Here is a 19,956-nt window from a genome sequence, read left to right as displayed (position 1 = left end):
TTGGATCTTAACAATGATCCAATGTAATATTAGATGGGGTCATTGTTAAGGATTTGGCCTAAATCCAGCTTGTTCTTATCAAAGTTTCTGAAATTATTTTCAAGGGTGTTTGCATAAATCTTACCTGGAACACTTAGTAGAGAAATTCCTCTGCAGTTCTCACATTCAGCTTTATTTCCTTTTTTTTTTTATTAGGAAGTTTTAGAGGTCTATTCCAATTATCTGGAATTTGACCTTTTGACAAGGCCCTCTAACATTCTTGAATGCTAACAATGTCAAGTTCCTTTATAATATCTTCATTTTCAATATGATTCTGCCATTCATGCCGTCTGTTCACTTCCTAAGTTATACTTTTATATCTCCATACTTAAGCATTTCTGGTTGAATATCATCTGCTCCAAATGCCTTTGCACATTTCAAGTTCTTGATAGCTTTTCTGACCTCAAGTATTGATATTATTATTAACAGAGACCTCCAGGTAGTCAGGAACTCATCAAGGGAGGCATGCTATATGCACCAGCTGTCATACCTGTTCTTGAATTCATTCATGCTACTTGCACAAACAACATCCAATAGCAATCCATGCCAATCATGCACTACTCTATGAGAGAAAAAAAATATAAAAATTAAAAATTCCATCTGCTGAAATTCTGTATGACCCTTTCAGAAGTTTGTAAGTCCCAATCATATCATCTCTCTTTATCCTCTTTCCTAGTGTCTGTTCTACAAATTCTCAATCTGTCTTCACAATCAGTATTCCACAATTTTGATATCATTTTTAACACACTCCTTTGCACTCTCTCCACTTTATCAAATCACAGTGGAAACCAGGAGACCAGACTTGTGCACATTAATCCAAGTGAGGCCTTGTCTTATTAAGGCCTTGAAAAGAGGCAAAAACTTCCTTATCTTGGCATGTCAAGATTCTTTCAGCATTGCCATTCTTCTTTGAGTTGTATTTACAATTTTTGCTATATGACCCTTGAACTTCAACTTCCTGTCTACTAAAACTCCAAGATCCCTAACTTCATCAATTTCTTCCATCATAATCCCACCAATATAATATGACATTTGATATCTAATCACACTTAAGCATGACATTACATTTATTATTTATTAACATTGAAATGACAGCCATTTTTGCATGTCCACAATTCCAGCCTGTTCAAATCATTCTGCAAGTATTGCATATTACCAGCATTCCTGATTACCCCTACCTATCTTTTCTTTTACTTCCATAACTCTTTATAGATTTTGGCTTACCTCACAATATTTTTCCATTCTCTATTCAGTGTAGTACTTTTCCAATTCTTAACTTTAAGAATTCCAAAATCTTTCTCAACCATCTCTCCATCTAAACCATCTAACCATCTCTTTTTAGTCTTCCACTTTGTCGAATTATTTTCTATTTATATATTTTTTAACTCTTCTACTTTTTTCCATCCTTTCTAAATGGCCTGTCCATGCTATTCTTTGTGCTGTAATAAATCTAACAATATCTTCTCCATTTATTAATTCATTAATTTCACTATTTGTTTTTATTCTCCAATTGTTATTCTTCTCTTTAATTGGTACATATATTTTTCTCATTATTTTCCTTTCAAAAATCCTTAACTTGTTCTCTTCTTTTTGGGGTAGAGGACATGATATTGGAGGCTTAATGGATTGTATACAGATTCAGAAAGGATTAAAACAGAATTTAATACTTCCTGTATATTTCGTCTCAGTAAATGAGACATCTTCAGGGATTACAAAAAAAAACTAATGTAACATAAAAACAAATAACACACAATACTAAGCCCAACCACGTGGGTGACACTAAAGTCCTATCTAGGTGGAGCGCCCTCTAAGGGTGGTTGTAGGTGACCTTGAATGTAAAGTGGGACCTCTTGTGATAAGCCTTTCCCAAATCTTAGGAAGCTTAATGCAACCATATTTGTTGAGATTTGGTTGATTCCTGAGAACTGCTGCTGATTCTAAGAATAGTCTCTCTTTTTTGAATTTGCTGGTGTCTTTTTCCATGAGATCCTGTGGGTTGTATCCAAGACATGGTCAGTCAGGCTTGGCTGACCATAGTCATGTTTGCGGGTGTATGACTTATATACCTCCAGGCAGATAGTGGCTGATCTGCTTGTCTGTCCAAAATATGCCAGTTTACAGGAACAGGGTACTTTATAGAATCCAGGCACTGAGAGAGGAGGGAGCTGATCTTTTGTAAAGCGGATAAGGGTAGCAAGTTTGCAGTGGAGCTTAAATGCTGTGTGTAGGTTGTATTTTTTTAAAATCTTGGCTATATTTTCGGATGTGCCATGGATATGGCACATCCGAAAATATAGCCAAGATTTTATTTTTTTATTTTTTATTTTATTTTTATTTTTTTTATTTTTTTATCATGATTATTTTTTTAATACTGTGATCGCTGTAGCCATTGGAGAGGAAAGTTGTGTATGTGGTCAAGCTCAGTTGTAAGGGTGGTCCCACTGGAACAAAGATTGTGCGCTCTCTTGGTAAGAGTTTTAATAATGCCATATTGTTGAGCGGGGGGGGGGATATTTTGTGAATGTATCTGCCTGTGTGCGTGGGTTTTCTATATACAGTGAAGGAAAGTGTACCATTGGGAAGATCTGTAACTAAGATGTCTAGGAAGAGTAAATAATTGTTCTTTTTCTTTTCCATTGTAAACTGGATTCTTGGATGTAGGCTGTTGAGGTGATTGAGGAAAGAGTCTAATGTGTCTGGGCCATGAGGCCAAATAGAGAACACATCATCTACATATCTTAGCCAGCTAGAAGGTTTGAGAGGGGCTGAGTCTGTGGCTCATTTTTCAAATTCTTCCATATAAAAATTGGCAAGGGGGGGGGGGGAACCCATGGCAGTTACCTCTATCTGCTTGTAGATTTTGTTCTTCCAAGAAAAATAACCAGAATTGATGGCAAAGAAAAGAGATCTAAGATGTCAGAAGGAAAAACGTTTTTTAAGAGTGTTAAGGTATCAATTAAGGGAATATTGGTAAACAATGAGGAGATGTCAAAGCTTACCAATATGTCTATGTTATTTAAGGTTAAATTTTCTATGCGAGTTTTAAAATGGGTAGAGTGTTTTATATAGGATGTGGAAAGTCCAGTGAGGAGGGGAGTCAGAGAGTTGGCCAGCTTGTAGCAAGGTGCGATAGTGGCATCTACTATAGGTCTTAGTGGGGAATTGGGTTTATGGATTTTTGGTAAACCGTATATTCAGAGGGGGACGGGAACGGAAAGGTTTGAGTTTTTTCATGATTTCAGGGGGCCAGGAAGACACTCTTTTAAGTAAGTTTTTTAATTTTTTTAACTTGTGTTTTTGTGGAGTTGTGTTGTAGTGGGGTGTGGGTAGAGCGATCTCGGAGGGTAATCCCCATTTTCCAATTGTATTTCGTGGTATTAAGAACGACTGTGGCATTACCCTTATCTGCTCTGGTGATGATGATACTTTTTTCTTTTCGTAATTTCATGACAGCAGTGCATTGGGCAGACAATAGATTACTTTTTGGAGGCGGAGACTGGGCGAGGATGTTGGCAACGTCAAGTCCGATGTTATTTGCTAACTCCGGCACTAAGCGACAGACACCGCATTCGATATTGTACATCACATCAAGCACCTGAGTGCTGTATACAATCCATTAAGCCTCCAGTATGATTCACATCCATGTGTTATCACTGGTCTAATAACCAATTTATAAATTTTTAATTTATAATTGTTATCTACAACTTTACTTCTCAATAATTCTTTCGAGGCTATCTGGTGAAATAATGTGCTGTTAGAAAGCTCCTGAAAGACCTGTGATTTTTGTTGATTTGTTGATTGTTTCCTTTGATTTGATGGTATATTTTTGGTGTATTATTGTGGTTTTTGGTGTGATTGTTGTACTACAGAGTTTTATAGCATACTTACAGAAATAATTACGAATTCGTTATCATTAGACCTTAGAGCAGTTCCTGCAGAAAACATATGGGCGGTGTTACATCCTGAATGAAGAACTTTTAAAAGGAAACAATTCGTTCAGGATTTAACAACTCAGAAAAATCAGCTGAGAGAAAAAACTTGTGCTCGAGCAGAAGAAATAAAGTACTAACTGTAAATAGAAATAGAATTATCTCCTTTTAGTAGAATTGTAATACCATGTAAAGAGCTCTGTGTATAAATTAGTATTATATGAATGCATCATGTATACAATGAATGGGTAAATTAGATGTAAACAATAGTCCAAAGGCGGGCATGAGGCATTGGCAATCTCGGAAAAGCGACGCACATTCGTTTCCCGGAAGGTGCTGCTAGAGATCTCGCGATCTCTAGCAGCACCGAAATCCCTCGGACGAAGAAAGTAGCGGGCGGGAAAAGATTGCAGAAAGTAAGAGGGTGCTATCGCAGCTAGTAACAAGGTGCTAAAAGGGGGGGGGGGGAGTGAAGGGAGAATAAAAAGGGTTTGCACCTCTTTCTCAGAGCTTTTTTTTCGCCTATTTTGCTGGATGATGATTCGATGTCTCCCGTGGACCGGAAGTTCCTGATGGTGTTTCTTGGCGATTGTACGATATCGGACAGTGCGCCTTTCCCTTCGATGTCTGAATTTCTGCTGGTACTAAAGCGTGAGATGTCGGCATATGCTGTCTTCACTCCTTCGCTGAAAATTCCAATGGATTAATATCACGGACTTATCCTGTAGAAACGAGGATGGCAAGAAACAGATCGAGAATAGACGAGGGAAAAATGCCAGGTGCAGAGCATAGCTTAATCTCATGAGCATAGTGACCTACCGCGTGGACGCAGGTTTATGGAAGTATCGAGAGGTAATTCAAACAAAGAAGGACAGTTCAGATGGACCTGGAGATCCTGCCCCAAGAAATGGTAAAGTACAGATTTTGTTGTATAATTACCCAGTCGGTAAAAGGGAAAGATCATTGTAGTGTAATAATCAAGTATGGACAGTATTTAAGAACTTTAAGTGATTATTTAGCAATGGCTAATGTCCATAAGACGAATTGTCTGGAATGATTATAGATGATTGTGACTAGTTTAATGTGTAAGACTAACATAGAATATTGATTAGAAGTGTATAATGTGTATATTATGTGTGTTTAATCTCTAACTTAAAAGAAGAATTTATTGTTCATGCATTAGAGTATTAATCAGTTTGATACAGTTTGATTTAGCATGTCATTGAACTAATTGAAAGTGAGATTGATCTAAGTGTATGTCTTTAGATTCCAATAAATATGTTTTTTCTTCTATACCTGAGCTTTGCCTGTGATATGAATCAAAACTACCACTCATTAATCTGAACCATAGCGAGGGGGAATTGAAAGAAAGGTATAACATGTTGTTATAGAGGTTACGACTGCAAACCAGAATTTACTTAGCCACAGTAAAGCGTTTCATTTATGAGTTTAAGCACTAAATTTATTCACCTATGTGCACCAAAAGTCTGGAAAAGTCTCCCTGAATAAGAGTCCCCTCTATTCTAAGATATTGGCTGGTGCAGCTTCAAAAATCAAATTTGTCAATATCTGAAGAGGAGATGGCCCCAGAAAGAAATTAGAGGATTTGTTTCTTTTAGCAAGGAATAACCTTTAACAGTCAGGGTAAGCACGTGAGTAAAATTAGAAATCAGCTAGAGATATAGAATTTGCTTTCCTTATAGAATGAACACATAAGAAGTAATACAGATATTAGAGTCAGGGAAATTTTGTAAGTCTTGTAGTTATTGTAGAGAGGTAAATTCATAAGGGAAGTAAATTATTTAAGGAAAAGTAACAACGACATGAAAATGGTGCATACGACAATATATAACAGCGGCTTTGTCATTCCGTGATTTTAATTTAGACTTCAGTCGTTTCGTTAAGTGTGAGTTGTGCTATATGTATTCTTTTGATTACCTAAATGATTTGTGGATGTTTAGGGCAGATGGAAGGAGGGTGTGTGCAAAGTGTGACCTGAATGAGGAATTGATTAATGCAAATATGAAATTGATGACAGAAAGTGTTAGTAGTGAGAATGTCGTGGGGAAAATGAGTACACGTTCGAAAGAGAAGGATGGTGTGAAAGAATGCTAAAAAATTGGTGAAAAAGAAAACAAATAATATAAAATCCGTAACAGATGTTAAAAAGGACGAAAGTGGCAGAAGGAAATGAAATTGAGAGAACGAATGAAACTGGAAATGCCATGATGAAGGAATTGAAAGTGGAAAAAATCGAAAGAATGAATGATAGCGAAAGTTGGATGCATGTTGGACCAAAAGTACGAAAACACAGAAGGATGAATGAGAGAGAAAGTAAGAAGAGGGGGGTTGACAGTTAGAAAATTAGAAAAATCTGAATGATAGAGAGAATATGACATGAGATTCGGAAGTCGAATTGGATTGGATGAGGAAAGAGATGAAATGGATGCAGAATGAAATTAAGAAAATTTGGTTAAAAAATATTAAAACAAATCATGATGGCAAGAAAGAGTTAACGAAAGATGAGCGAGTGGCGTTGTATGGCAACTCCATTATTAAAGGTGTGCTGGATGATAAGATGCAAAGGTATGTTTTCCAGGTGGTAAAATGAGTAGAGCGATTGAGGCATTGGATATGAGGACGGAGCGAGCAAAGGAGTTAATGTTTGAATTGGTATGAATGATTTGACAGAGGACAAAGAGAGTGTCAGAATGGATATCAGGAGGCTGCTTAGAAAGATAAAAGAGAATAGTGTGACAGGAAGGGTGACTGTGGTGAGATGAGGTGGAGAGCAAGGATTATGAATGATATGCTGGCTGAAATGTGTGAGGAGACAGGAGTGCAGTTTGTTAATGTGTGGAATGAGTTTGAGGGATGAAGTGAGCTGTATGGGAGCGATGGGCTGCATTTGAGTGGTTATGGTGTGAGTCGCTTGTTGCTGCTGGAAGGTAGAAAAGTGAGTTGAGTGAGATAGAATAAATCAGATCAAGCGGGAAGTGATGTGGGAGAGTAAGTTAGGAGAGAGATTGAAGAGGTAGTTATGAATGAGGACGTGCGTGGTAGGAGTATAGAAAATGAGAGAATGGGTGTGCAAGAGGAACAGGAAAACGGAGAGGCTCAGGGTGGACAGGGGCACACAGCATGAGAAAGGCGGATGCTCCGAGAGGAGGTGAGAGCATATGTAGAAAGGAATAGGATGACCTGGGATCAAGAGGAAACAGTTGGAATTGAAAAGGGTTTTAAAATGAATAAGCAGAAAGGGAAATGGCCCCATTCGAGCATTGAGAGATCACATCGAGTGGGTGGTATCAGTGGAACTATCTGTAGATCCAGAAATGAGCTGTTGTGTTTGTATACAAATGCTAGAAGTATAAGAAACAAGCCAGATGAAATGGTTGCATTAATTGCGTCTATTCACCCATAGATTGTCGGAATAAGTGAGACATAGTTGGAAGAGGACGACATCCTGACAGGAATAGAGATGGAAGGGTATGATGTGTTTCGTGTGGATAGAAAGGGTAAAAAGGGAGGGGGAGTGCTATTGATGATAGAGAAAGAGTTATGTCCATACAAAGTAGAGATGCAAGAGGGAAATAGTGCCAGTGGTTTTGAGGCAGTATGGTGTGAGATAGAGGTGAATGGAATCAAATACTTGGTTGAATGTTATAGACTAGGAAATGTGGTGGTGGTGATAATGAAATGTATAATCAAATTAGCCAAGATGTCCAACCTATTCCCAAGAAGGATGACAAATCCTATCAGTTATTCAGCAATCTCTCCTTAGTAATGGAGAGAACCATCAACACTCAACTCCTACACTACCTTGAAAGTACTAAGTTAATAAATGACTGCCAGTATGGATTCTGTCATGTAACAAGAGATCTGCTCACCTATGTCACTTACTCTGGATAAGTATACTATGGAAAATTTTGCAAATATCAGTTGTTGCACTAGATATTGCAAAGGTTTTTGACATGTAAGCTTCCATCATTCAATCAGTTCCATGACTTCTAAGTAATTTAGAAAGGTGTTTAGTAATATTGTAGCAAGGAGAGCCAATGCAATCCACACAGGACATAATGAAATCTTTGCTTTATGGACTTTTTGAAGTCCAGAAAACAAGGATGCTACCCATGGTAACATTTAGGTTTCATGGTTACATTCCAGTTCATCAAGTTATTGAGCATATTCTGTGGAAAAAATGGAGCCAGAAAAAGAGATTTAAAGGACTTCATATTAACAGCTAACACATTAACATTCATTATTAAAAAATTATGGAAACAACTACCGTGTTACAGTAAAACTTCAGTTTAACATAAACCAAAATAATAACTTGAACATTTTGACCTTCATACCAAAGTCATCATCTGGAGTATACACATATAGATACAAAGAAAGAAGCTTATATTATAATCCACATTGTATGCTGAAGTTCCACTATTTATTGTGTGGGTGGGTGGAGGGATATTAAATCAAACCTAGAGTTCTGTTCTCTAGCTCTCTCTTAATTACAATAAATTAGAACAAAACTATAGATGGTGGCAAATAATTACAGAAATTATTGCAAAACCTCAGCAATGGCCCAAAATCAACTTATAAATTATAAACCCGAACTCTCCAGTTATATGAATCCTAATAGGATTCATATTGGCCAGCCTGGTTGGCCGAGTGGTTAGCATATCCGCTGTCCAGCCAAAAGGCTTCGGGTTCGAATCTTGCCATGGGCATGGATGTTTGTGATTGTCTGTGGAAATACTAGTGGTGGTCGGCAGTAGATGGTGTTGGTATAGTAGTGGTCATTCGGAGGATTGAGTGGTGGAGACAGAGCTGTAGAGCAGGTGTCCTCCCTCGATGAGTCTTTGGACTCCCTGGAAGTGTTAAATAATAATAATAATAATAATATTTGGAATCATTAAAGAAGTCACAAAGGCTGACAGCCTCTGTGACTTCTTTAATGCCAAACTACTCTTGTATGGGAGTGGCTGTATAAGCGTTGTTGCAGAGGGGGGGGGGGGGAGGAGAGACAAGCACTAATTCAATCTACCACAATTGATGTGAAGTCATTAGCCTCTGTATACAGGTAGCTCAGTCATGAAGATACTTAACGCACAAACATTGTTGAAATTATATTCTTGGTTTCATTGTACGTGCAAACATTGTTTGCTTATACTTGGAGAAATTATTAACTCATAAATATAATTTCTTGGCATCCTTAATTTATAACCAAATGAAAAAACTTTCAACAAAGTAAGTTACCTGACTGCCCAAAGTTTGTTAAATTACATTCACAAGTGACCTGGTAAACACCAGTTAAAGACAGAAGTGACAGTTTATCTTTTATAGATAGTAAGAGATGAGAAATTTTTTGATAGGAAAATATGAGATTGAGGTGAAACTTCTTCATATTACTGCCAATAGGATCAGAGATGCCAAAAATGTATGGGCACCCTGCAATCTGGCAAAGAAACAGATGTTGGAGTCATTTGCTTTCGATTGGTGAGAGTTATACCCATTTAATTAAAATTTAATCAATACCCATTTAATCAAAAAGCATTCTTGCTTCGCCTCTTTAACCCAGTCCTTATAAGGACTATTGCTGTTTACTAGGACTGTGGGATGTGGTGATTAATACCCTTGTAGGGTAATGGATGGCAATGCTGTAGCCAATGAAGTCCTAACTGAGGCTCAGCTATTGCTGTTACCCTCTTGCCATTATCAGAGCTTTAATAGCTCAATAACGCCTTATCCCTATGCTGTCCTCTTTTGCGTGAAGCGGCTAAAGAATTATCAGTGCCCTTCACCATGTTGTTTAATCTGAGTCTCAGGTCTGGCTTAGTCCCGAAGGTGTGGAAAGAGGGGAAAATAGTTTCACTGCATAAAGGAGGATCCAAGACTACGGTTGCAAATTACCGACCGATCAGCATATCAGGAGTCGTTGTCAAGGTCTTAGAGAAAGCAGTCAAGGGAAAAATACAGGAATGGATTAATGAAAACGAGATACTGTATAGGGGACAGCATGGCTTTGTGAAGGGTAGATCATGCTTCAGTAACTTGCTCAAGTTTTATAACAAGGTGACGGCTGAACTGGATAAGGGAAATGGGTTTACAGTGATACTGCTGGACCTGGCAAAGGCGTTTGACAGGATACCACATGGAATACTAATCCGTAAACTACAACATATGGGAATGGATATAGGATTGGTGAGATGGAGAAATATCAAAGAGTAGTTTATTCAGGAGTAGAGTCCAAAAGACGGCCTGTGACTAGTGGTGTGCCGCAGGGTTCTGTTCTTGGACCACTGCTGTTTAATCTGTTCATTAACGATATAGGGAAGGATCTAAGTGGAACAATTCATTTGTTCGCTGATGATGCAAAGTTGGGTAGGGCAATAGTGAATGCAGAAGATGTCAAAGTCTTGCAGGATGACTTAGATAGATTGGAGTTCTGGGCTAAGGAGAATGGATGTCAATTTAATGTGACAAAATGTAAGGTTATGCATTTTGGGGTGAAAAGATTAGCAGCAGTATACCACATTGGTGGAACTGTACTCCAAGAGATTGATGAGGCCAGGGACTTTGGAGTGTTGGTGGATAGGGAGATGAAGTTTAGGGGGCACACTGCAAAAGTAGCTAAATCAGCTCATCAACTCACTTGGTTGTTGAAAAATACCTTGACGAGCAGAGACAAGCAAGTTATTGTACCTCTGTACCGAGCCTTGATAAGACCTCATCTCGACTACTGTGCCCAGATTTGGTCACCTCAGTTCCTTCTTGATGGGGAGGAGGTGGAGAGGATCCAGAGGCGAGTGACTAAGATGATAACAGGTCTATGGAATGAAACATATGAGAACAGGTTGAAGATTTGTGGGTTGCAGAAACTAGTTGATAGGCGGAGGAGGGGAGATATGATTGAGACATTCAAATTGCTAAAGGGATTCTATAGAATTAATTCAGAGGATATTTTTGAGATCAGGACTGGTGGTGGGAGAACTAGGGGACACCTATGGAAGCTGGGCAAGAGTGTGGTTAGCAGTGGTGTTAGAGCTGGGTTCTTTACTTTTAGAGTGGTAAATGAGTGGAATAAGCTGCCAGAGTCTGTTGTGGGTGCTATGACGGTGAACGAGTTCAAGACAAGGTATGATAGATACTGTGAGAATGTAATCGCATAGTTGTGTGGACATGATGTTTAGGGCCTCCCTCGATGAGTCTAAGGACTCCTGGAGTCGCCCGAAATAATAATAATTAATTCTATTAAATTTTTTATAATGAAAAGCTCTTATTGTAAGCTTAAGAGAGAAGAGTAAACATTATGCACCCTATTAATTAATGACTTGACAACACCAATTTTTTGCTTTTATGTATATCCACCAGTGAAGGTAAGTTCCCAATAAACACAGGTTGACAAAGTACTGGAGGCTGTGCAAGTAAGAAGAGTGTTCTTGGGTAAACTAACATCACTTTCTTTTTCTGCAGCAAACTGAATACCTGTTTGAAGGCTTTTGTAGGAAATTTGGTCCTTTCTAGGAAAATGTTGAGTTCAACTTCAAAATGAGGCCAGATGCCAAAAATGTCGACATAGTGAACCCAAAAAGTGGGTTGAGGATGAATGAATAAAAACATTCATCCTCAACCCACTTTTTGGGTTCACCATGTCAAATGGATAAAAATGAAGTATCTTCCATTTGGTTCAAAGAATTATTAGCCAAAGTGGAGATCCATGACTGTGCCTTCAATCTATTTATAGATCTTGTTTTTCCAGCTGAAACATCCTGATTGCATTACAGATTCAAATGTCTTTACCACACACCAGGAGGGAAATTATCATATAGAAAACTGATAGTGTTAAACAATGGAATGTTTATAAATACAAAAACAAAGTCAAAACTGACTAGCATGTCTGACTCTTGTATTAAAATACTGTTGATTTTTTTAAAAAAATGTGTGGTATTCTTGGTGAATCATCTGGATTATTCAATCTGAGCACTTAATAGACATGAAAAAACATTGCAATCCTATATGTCTGAGAGTCAATACAATTCATGGGTCTTACAGGATAATCTTCTTGGTAGATTTTTGGAAGACCATATAAACAAGCAATTCTTCCAAAATGTGTGTGTAACTTCTTCAGAGTATTTTCATTCCAGCTAATAACTTCAAAGAGCTTATTTGTCTAATCTGATAGGGTTATAATTAATTTCTTGATAGGTTGAAGTATCCTGTAAAATGACACTCACCTTCCTCATAGTTGGCCTTATCCCTTAAAACTATATCTTTTCCTTTATCTGCTTTTGAAATAGATATATGATTTTTTTGTTTTAGTGAAAGTAGTGCATAAAAATCAGTAGAATGTAAATTATGCTTCAAAAAAAAAAATTGAGGCAGCAACTTCGACGTACAGTTTGTTAGTATAATCAGTTGAAAGACCAGAAAGATTGCATTCAATATTATGCAAAAAATTGAGATGTGGAATGGATATAGGTACGACAATAAAATCATTACCTTTAGCTAGCACACTAGTCCCATTGACTGATGCCAGCACACTAGCATCAGTCAGTGGGCATCCAGAAATGTTAATTATCCATTTATTAGTAGGAATATTTCCATAAGTAACACTGAAAAATTGTGAGCATCTTCACAACAAGAATCAAACTTGGGTCTTTTCCAGCTAAAAGGTTCATGTCCCATCATTCTTCCAGTTGTGCTATGGAGGTACTTTCTGAATCAAGACAAAGCTGGCAGTTCAGTTGCAGAAAACAGATCATATAATCAGTACGTAATTGTTAGACCTTTGTGCCAAATGCAATACTGCAAAAGCAGCCACTTCAGATTTTTCCAACCTTTTCTATGGCACCACAAGTGTGTGACAGTGGCAAATTCATGTTGATAGTATGTGTTAAGTAGCTTCAAGGTAGTATAGAAGTTGAATTTTCTCCTTTACTATTATGAAGTAATGGAAAAAAGAACTGATGTAATTTTTTTAAGAACAGAACTTCATGTTCTTCGATTTTAGAAGACAAAAAAAAAAGCAATATGGAACAGTAGTCAAATCTGGAGCACAAACCTTCAAAATGAATGGGGAAATTCCATCAAGACAATGAGACATTTTGCTATCCAGTTTCTGATCTCTTTATGAAAAATCCAATGAGGCATCAACTTTGTTTGCTTACACTTGGATAAAGGATTAAACTAAAATTATTAATAGTCTAACCAAGTGGAATAAAAAACTTCCAACATCTTTCTCTAAATCCAGAGTAATTTATAAGGTGAGACACCTTTTGGCAACTCGTATAGGTAAATATGACTTCTCCATTGCATCCACCTTGGTATCACCACCTCTGGATCTCGCTCCCACTGACAAGACCTCAATAAAGGTTGAAACCGGTCTGGGTAGTGGCCCTTCCCTTACATGTCTGCAAGGAGATGTGCTTTGCATTATGGGAGATACTAAGACAAGGAGTGATGAGAGCTTGGTCCACCTTTACCACGAGTTACCTCAGTCCTAAGATACTTCAGGTGCAAACTTTGTTTGCTTGCTTGGATAAAGGATTAAACTAAATTTATTATAGTCTGCCAAGTGGGGGGAGAAAAAAAAAAACTTCCAACATTATTTATTTGAATTGGTAGGATGACATTCAGGAAGATTGTCTTTGGAAGAATTTGAGGAAAAATAAGAAGCAAGGAAGTTGACTTTTCTGTGAGTGTGACAAATATAAATAACTGTTTCTTTATTTTTTTTTTATTTTATGTTTGCTAAATAATTTATTCTTATTTATCTTTCTGGTTCTTTATTTTGACAATATGCTTAAACTTTTGATATGATGTAATATAGCATCAGTAGCCTATTTGCTCATGAAACTCAAGCCATCTGATTAACATGGTTAAGGTTTCAGATTTTTTTTAAGAACAGAACTTCATGTTCTTCCATTTTAGAAGACAATTTGCTCTGAAGTTCACTCCTGAACAGTATTACTTGCATTTGCAACCAGCATAGCAGCTGTATGAAAACAAGGATTTACTCTAAAAAAGCATCTCAAGGTTCCAACTGTTTTATGGGTAGTGATTGTTGAGCAATTTAAAAATAACTTTCTCAAGAGAGGAAAGTGATTTAAGTAAACTTATTAACATATACTTCCTTCATTTCAGTTTGATTGGTTTGAGCTGCATAACTACTAGGATGCTAAAATATTCAATAGCAGGGTTTTCCAAACTGTGTTCTGTGAGAAGTTCTCCTGGAATTTGTCATTTTAGTTTTCTAAGCATTTTTCATGAATAAATATTTTATAGTGGAAATATTCTGAAGAGAATAATATTCGTGAATATGTCGAAAAGCTGAGAGAATGCCTAATAACATCTGTGTTGCAAATGTTAATGACCAAGCCATGTATTTTTAAAATTTGGAAGTATTCATGAATTATCGGTAATTTTCACACATTGAAACCTTTCAACAATTGGGAAAGAGAATACTGCTGTTTATGACCGATCATAAAAATTGCCTGCAAGCCGATTACAACAATGGGCAGCGTATCCTCTGTTCTCAAAACTGAAAGAAATAACATCTGTGTTGCAAATGTTAGTGACCAATCAGCAAGGAAGTATAAAGAAAATTTTTCCACTAAAATTGAAGATCAAGGTAGTCTGTATCTGGTTCTCAAATCTAGTAATACTGAATACTTTCTTTGCAAGTTTGTATTGTAGGGTGAAAGTTTTGAAACCATAGTGCCGTGATTTTTTAAAAGTAATAGGCCTGCAGATTTAAATTTTAATATGAATAAGAGACAAGGGACTTTGTTTAATTTTCTTATTAAGAAATCTCTTATTGAAGGTGTTTGTGATGCAATAGATAGTAAGTCATTCACCACCAGCCTACAAAGTGATCTCCAGGATGTACAAAAGGAGGGGAAAACTACCAGCACACAGCAGAAAAAGTCTGCATTCACTTGTAAGTACTTATAATAATATTATTCAATTTTTGGTGATCAGAATGGGATATGTCAATAAAAATCAGCACAAATTAATTTAATGATGTTTGTTTAATTAATGATCAATTATTAATTAATAATAATAAATCAGCTAAATTAACAATTATTAATTAATACATTACAAAATAACCATGGTGTTCCGTGAAAATTTCAGGATTTGTGAAGTGTTCTGTCGTAGGAAAAGTTTGAAAAATGCTGTTCTATAGATTAACTGTTTTATAGAAGCTACTGCACTACAGTCCATATATCCTTGGTTCCTTTCTCATATCACAAAGTTCATGTGCCTTCCCCTTTCCTCATAACTTATCCACATCTGATATCATGGTGAATTCACATAGAAGCAGTTTGTAAATGCAAGTATTTAAGTTTTTTGTATTATTCACATTTTTTGAGCTTATAAAACTGAAAGGGAATACTTTATTCTCTTCTGATGAAGAGAATCTACTCAATGTGAATATTCCTTGGGTCCACACTCATGGATCCACAGGGCATCTGTTGAATGCCAGGTTAAAAAACATTACTGGAGGATAATTTGATGCACAATTATCCTCTTCTGCTTTTTTTTATGAAGGCAAAAAAATTATGAAAATAAACTAGGAATAAAAATAGAGGCAAAAGCAGTAACATTCAGATATTTAGATAGAACCCTTGATGGATAATGAATCAAATACATAGCTGACCTACAAAAGATGTCAATAAAGGTAATGTTATGATGTGTCAAAGAAGCTTAATTCATTATCTTTCATAAATTCTGTAAATTGTCAACTGTTTCAAGACTATTGGTAATTAGCTATGTAAAAAAAAATAAAAAAATTCACTTCGATTACCTTTCTCTGTTGGCTTAAAAGTAGAATAATGTTCTTCATGCCAGGTGACTAGCCTGGCTATGGATAGTCCAGTGGTAGGGCTGCTACCTTAAGGCTTCTGAACTGGCCTTCTTCCAGATTTAAACCCATAGGTTTAAATAGGAATAGGGTATATTGAAGGGGAAGGAGTAGATTATAATAGAGTAGTTTATAGAGGGGGACATAGATATAGGTCTTTCCAGAAATGGAAAGACCCCATATCCCTCGAGTACTCTAATAGCATAAGGGTTATAAAATAAGAATAGTTGGCTGACAAGGCCTTATAGGAAAGATTAAAGTGAGTGAATCTTCCTCTAAGTTGGATAGATCCAGCTAGGGGACCATGGGAGTGCCACTTCCCTTACAATCAAGATGAGATGATTGCCCCTTATGGCCCTGTTGGTCCATGAGTCCTTATTCAATATATTGACCACCCTATCATTTATATGGTGGGCTTCCCTATATGCCACCCAGGGGACATGCTCTCTAGAGGTTAGAGGTCCCCCAAAAGAACTAAACCAGGAATCAGTAATATAAAAAATTAAAAAATATAAATGGATGAAACACGTTGAAAGAATGAAAACAGAAAGATTACCTAAACAAGCCTTAAATTACAAACCATTAGTAAAAAGAAAACCAGGATGTCCTCTTAAAAGATTTAACGATGACTTCTAAGGCTGGAACAGACCACTCTAGGCCTAAATCCTTGACAAGCATGATGATGATGAAAAAAAATTCACCAGCCAACAATATGAGATTACAACTAGACTTTTTATTTCTCATGTAGGTTAATTGCATCATGGACCTTTTTGAATTATAAATTTGTCTATTCTCATCTCAGATTTTCATATTTCTTTGTCATAATACAATGATCAATGACCAAACTTTCAATTTTATTTTGCTTTATATAAGTTTTACATCTTTTCAGAACCATAGTCCACATCTTGCTATTGATGAACTTACCACCATTCGAAAAAATCTCCAGACCCAGAATGTTGATGTGGATAATGAATTTGTAAGTTATAATTTCACATAACCTTTTTGTCATTGAATCTGAATTGACCACTAATTTATACTGATGCACTTAGCTTCAAAAATGAACCATCCCATCTCTAACACCCATTGTGTTTTCTACAGATTTTAGTAGTCTTGTGTATATTTTATTAAAAAACACCAGTATTGTTAGAAAGTTAGAAGTTTAAGTTATGACTGACTCTCACTATCGCAAACTCACTCACTATAATATATTGTTGAAATATACAGATTCCCATGGTCATCAGAAATGCTAAAAAAATTCACTATAACAAACTGTCCACCGTAACAAAAACTATTCCTGGTCTCTATGTGTTTGCTCTTGTGAGCTGTACTTTTACTTAGTTCATCGCAAGATGCAGGAAGGCATGAAATCTCAAAATATCTCCTATTTCTCCTTTTTTATATGAATCGTATATGAAACTTATATGAATCATAGCATCTTTGTCAAATGGAACATTTCACTTGGAATTCACCTGTTCGAATTGAGAAGCATAAATATGTAATTCTAGCATGATGTTCGGTGCCTTTTTTGTATTTATAAGTGCTTTTTCATTCAATGTAATCGTTATGCTTTATTGGGAATATTATATGGAAGACAGTTATTTATCAAGCCTACACATGAGGCAGTTGATTCTTCATACAAAAAGCAAAGTTGTTCTGAAGTGATAAAACTGTTGATGTGGTTTTTCATAGTTTACTCAGTGGAGTTTGTTTTTACTTTCATATAGAAAGTGAAGTTACTCAATTGCATTGGATGAAGACAAGCTACGTTTTATTCAGTGTTCCATGATATAGGATTTAAGGAGTTTGACTAATTATGTTGCTTTCATATAGGTGAATTCAAGAAGGAATAAAAGTTTCTGTAAGAAGCAAGAAACTGAAATTCTGGAAGTATTTTCATATAGGGATAATGTTTAGCTTATGAAAACTGAAGGAAAGCTATATAGTTAGTTTTTTGTGTTGTCTGAATTTGTAGTTTGAAGAACACATAGCACATGCATGGATAAATAGCTGATTTTATGTTGTATATATTTGGAATTTTTTGTAAATTCTAGATTTTTATTTTGGTTGCAAAGTGTTTAAAGACTCAATTTCTTAATGGATTTAAATAATTATTAAAGCTAATAAAAAAAAGTTAAGTTATATGTGAGATTCTGGTATATGAATTTGTGTGAAGGTTGGAATTATACTTTAGTTCAAATGTTTCCTTTTAATTTGAATTTAACTCTTAATTAGGAAGTAAGTAAAATATACACACAGCACTGTCAGATCATTGGTTTTGGGACCTCTTGGGTGTGGGGTTGATTAAAAAAAAAAAAAAAAAAAAAAAGTGATATGGTCACTTTACTGGAAAAGACCAGAAGATTCAATTACAAAATTACCAAATTACAGGCCACCATCAGTAGTGACAATAGTTAATTACAGAGTAGAATGCGAACAATGGATTGATCTGAAAAAGTAAGAGCCGGTGATGTTATACATAAAATAACACAATGGTACAACTGAAGAAATAATGAATTGCAATATTGCAATTTATTAGCTATTTAAATAGTTAATAAATTATCAATATTGCAATATTTCCTTTTATTTACTTTTCTCTCATACAGCCAAAATTCTATACAAATCTCAAATCCATGCAATCTTAGAATACTGTTCATATACAGATACACCAAAAACCTCCCTAAAATTTCTTGTTTCTCTCCAGAGGAGAGTGATTCAGCTGTTAGATGATTCCTCTCTCTCTCACCAACCCACTACAACCACTGTTTCACAGAAGGATCTTTTGTGTAGGTATTTTTGTGGACCCTATCCCCACAAACTGGCAGCTATCATTTCTGTCTCTCTTTTCTAATGGATCTGTTAAAATGAGCAGCAGCTGCCAAACATTCCTTAACAGTCCTACTACAAACTCAATGAATTTGCTCTCCTTTTCCTCTTAACTCCATTTGCTTTTGTTCTCTGTAACAATTTTCTGCACTGCGTTCCCCAACAGTTACATACTCCAACTTTTCCGTTAAAATAGCTTCTTTCTATCTTTCCCAACTCTCACCTCATCCTAAACATGGAACTACTATTATAGGTTTTGTGCTCTCATGTGTAGGCTTGACAAATAACTGTGAACTGTTTTCCATATAATATTCCCAATAAAACATAACAATCACATTAAATGAAAAAGTACTTATAAATACAAAAAGACACTGAACATCATGCTAGAATTATGTATTTACTCTTCTCAATTCGCACAGGTGAATTCCAAGTGAAATGTTCCATTTGGCAAAGATGCTATGATTCATATAAGTGGTATGTAAGCTTTATTTTAGTAAATATTTTTATGCACTGACTGAGAGTTCGCTTACAAAAAATACACCTCTACAACGTTTCAAGCGCCTTAATATTGAAAGAGAGTTTTTGCTCACTTAAGGTTTCTGCCTGGTCTCTGATGAGAACTAACCAGTTCGAAACAGCTGCCAGGCCAATGAAACCTTAAAAAATGGACCAAATTAGAAAACAAACATATGGATGCCTGGGTAGCGTGCATATTTTCTAAGGTTGTCTGCACTAGGGTGACTTGTAAATGCCAGCCAGTGTGTTCCCATAAGCTCTCTGGTCAACTTATTTTTACTAAACTTTCATAGTTTCTACATTTGGCTTTGAAATAATGTTGGATCTAATATCCTCTTGATTCTTATAAATGATGCTTACATAAATCTTACCAGGAACACTTGGTGGAGAAATTCCTCTATAATTCTCATGTTGTTTTATTAACATTTTTATAGATGGTTTCTATGAGTGTCCTACTCCATCCAGAATTTAACACCTTCTGACCAGGCTTGAATGACTGCAGGTCACTACTACAAAACTTTATTATTTGAGCATTTCTGGTGAAATATCATCTGTTTTCATGGTTTTTGTCTTTTATGTTGCTGATTTTCATATCGGATTAAATATCATCATCAAATTCCTGACATGTACCCCCAAGAGGTGTAGAAGATATTATGATAGTACTACATGAAGAACAACAAATAAAATGATGGTACAACATGGCAGATTAAATATTTACTTATTAAATATTTATTTTCATCCCTGTTCCATATAATAATTCTTCCATATAGTAATTCTCTGGAATAT

At 36.0% G+C, this 19,956-nt stretch overlaps 1 protein-coding gene across 3 annotated transcripts in view; it reads left to right on the top strand.

The window, feature by feature from the left end:
* Positions 1-19,956, top strand: part of Opa1 (Opa1 mitochondrial dynamin like GTPase) — a 712,584-nt gene that overhangs the window by 604,401 nt on the left and 88,227 nt on the right. For all 3 annotated transcript variants that reach the window (XM_090408405.1, XM_090408403.1, XM_090408406.1), the window contains one exon: positions 16,721-16,807. In XM_090408405.1, the coding sequence (XP_090264531.1) occupies positions 16,721-16,807 (87 nt within the window). The remainder of the gene's footprint in view (positions 1-16,720; positions 16,808-19,956) is intronic.

Source organism: Typopeltis vanoorti, chromosome 18, assembly GCF_054136105.1.
Source record: "Typopeltis vanoorti isolate ZY-2024b chromosome 18, IOZ_Tvanoo_1.0, whole genome shotgun sequence".
NCBI lineage: Eukaryota > Metazoa > Arthropoda > Arachnida > Uropygi > Thelyphonidae > Typopeltis > Typopeltis vanoorti.
This window is presented reverse-complemented; position numbering and strand designations above follow the sequence as displayed.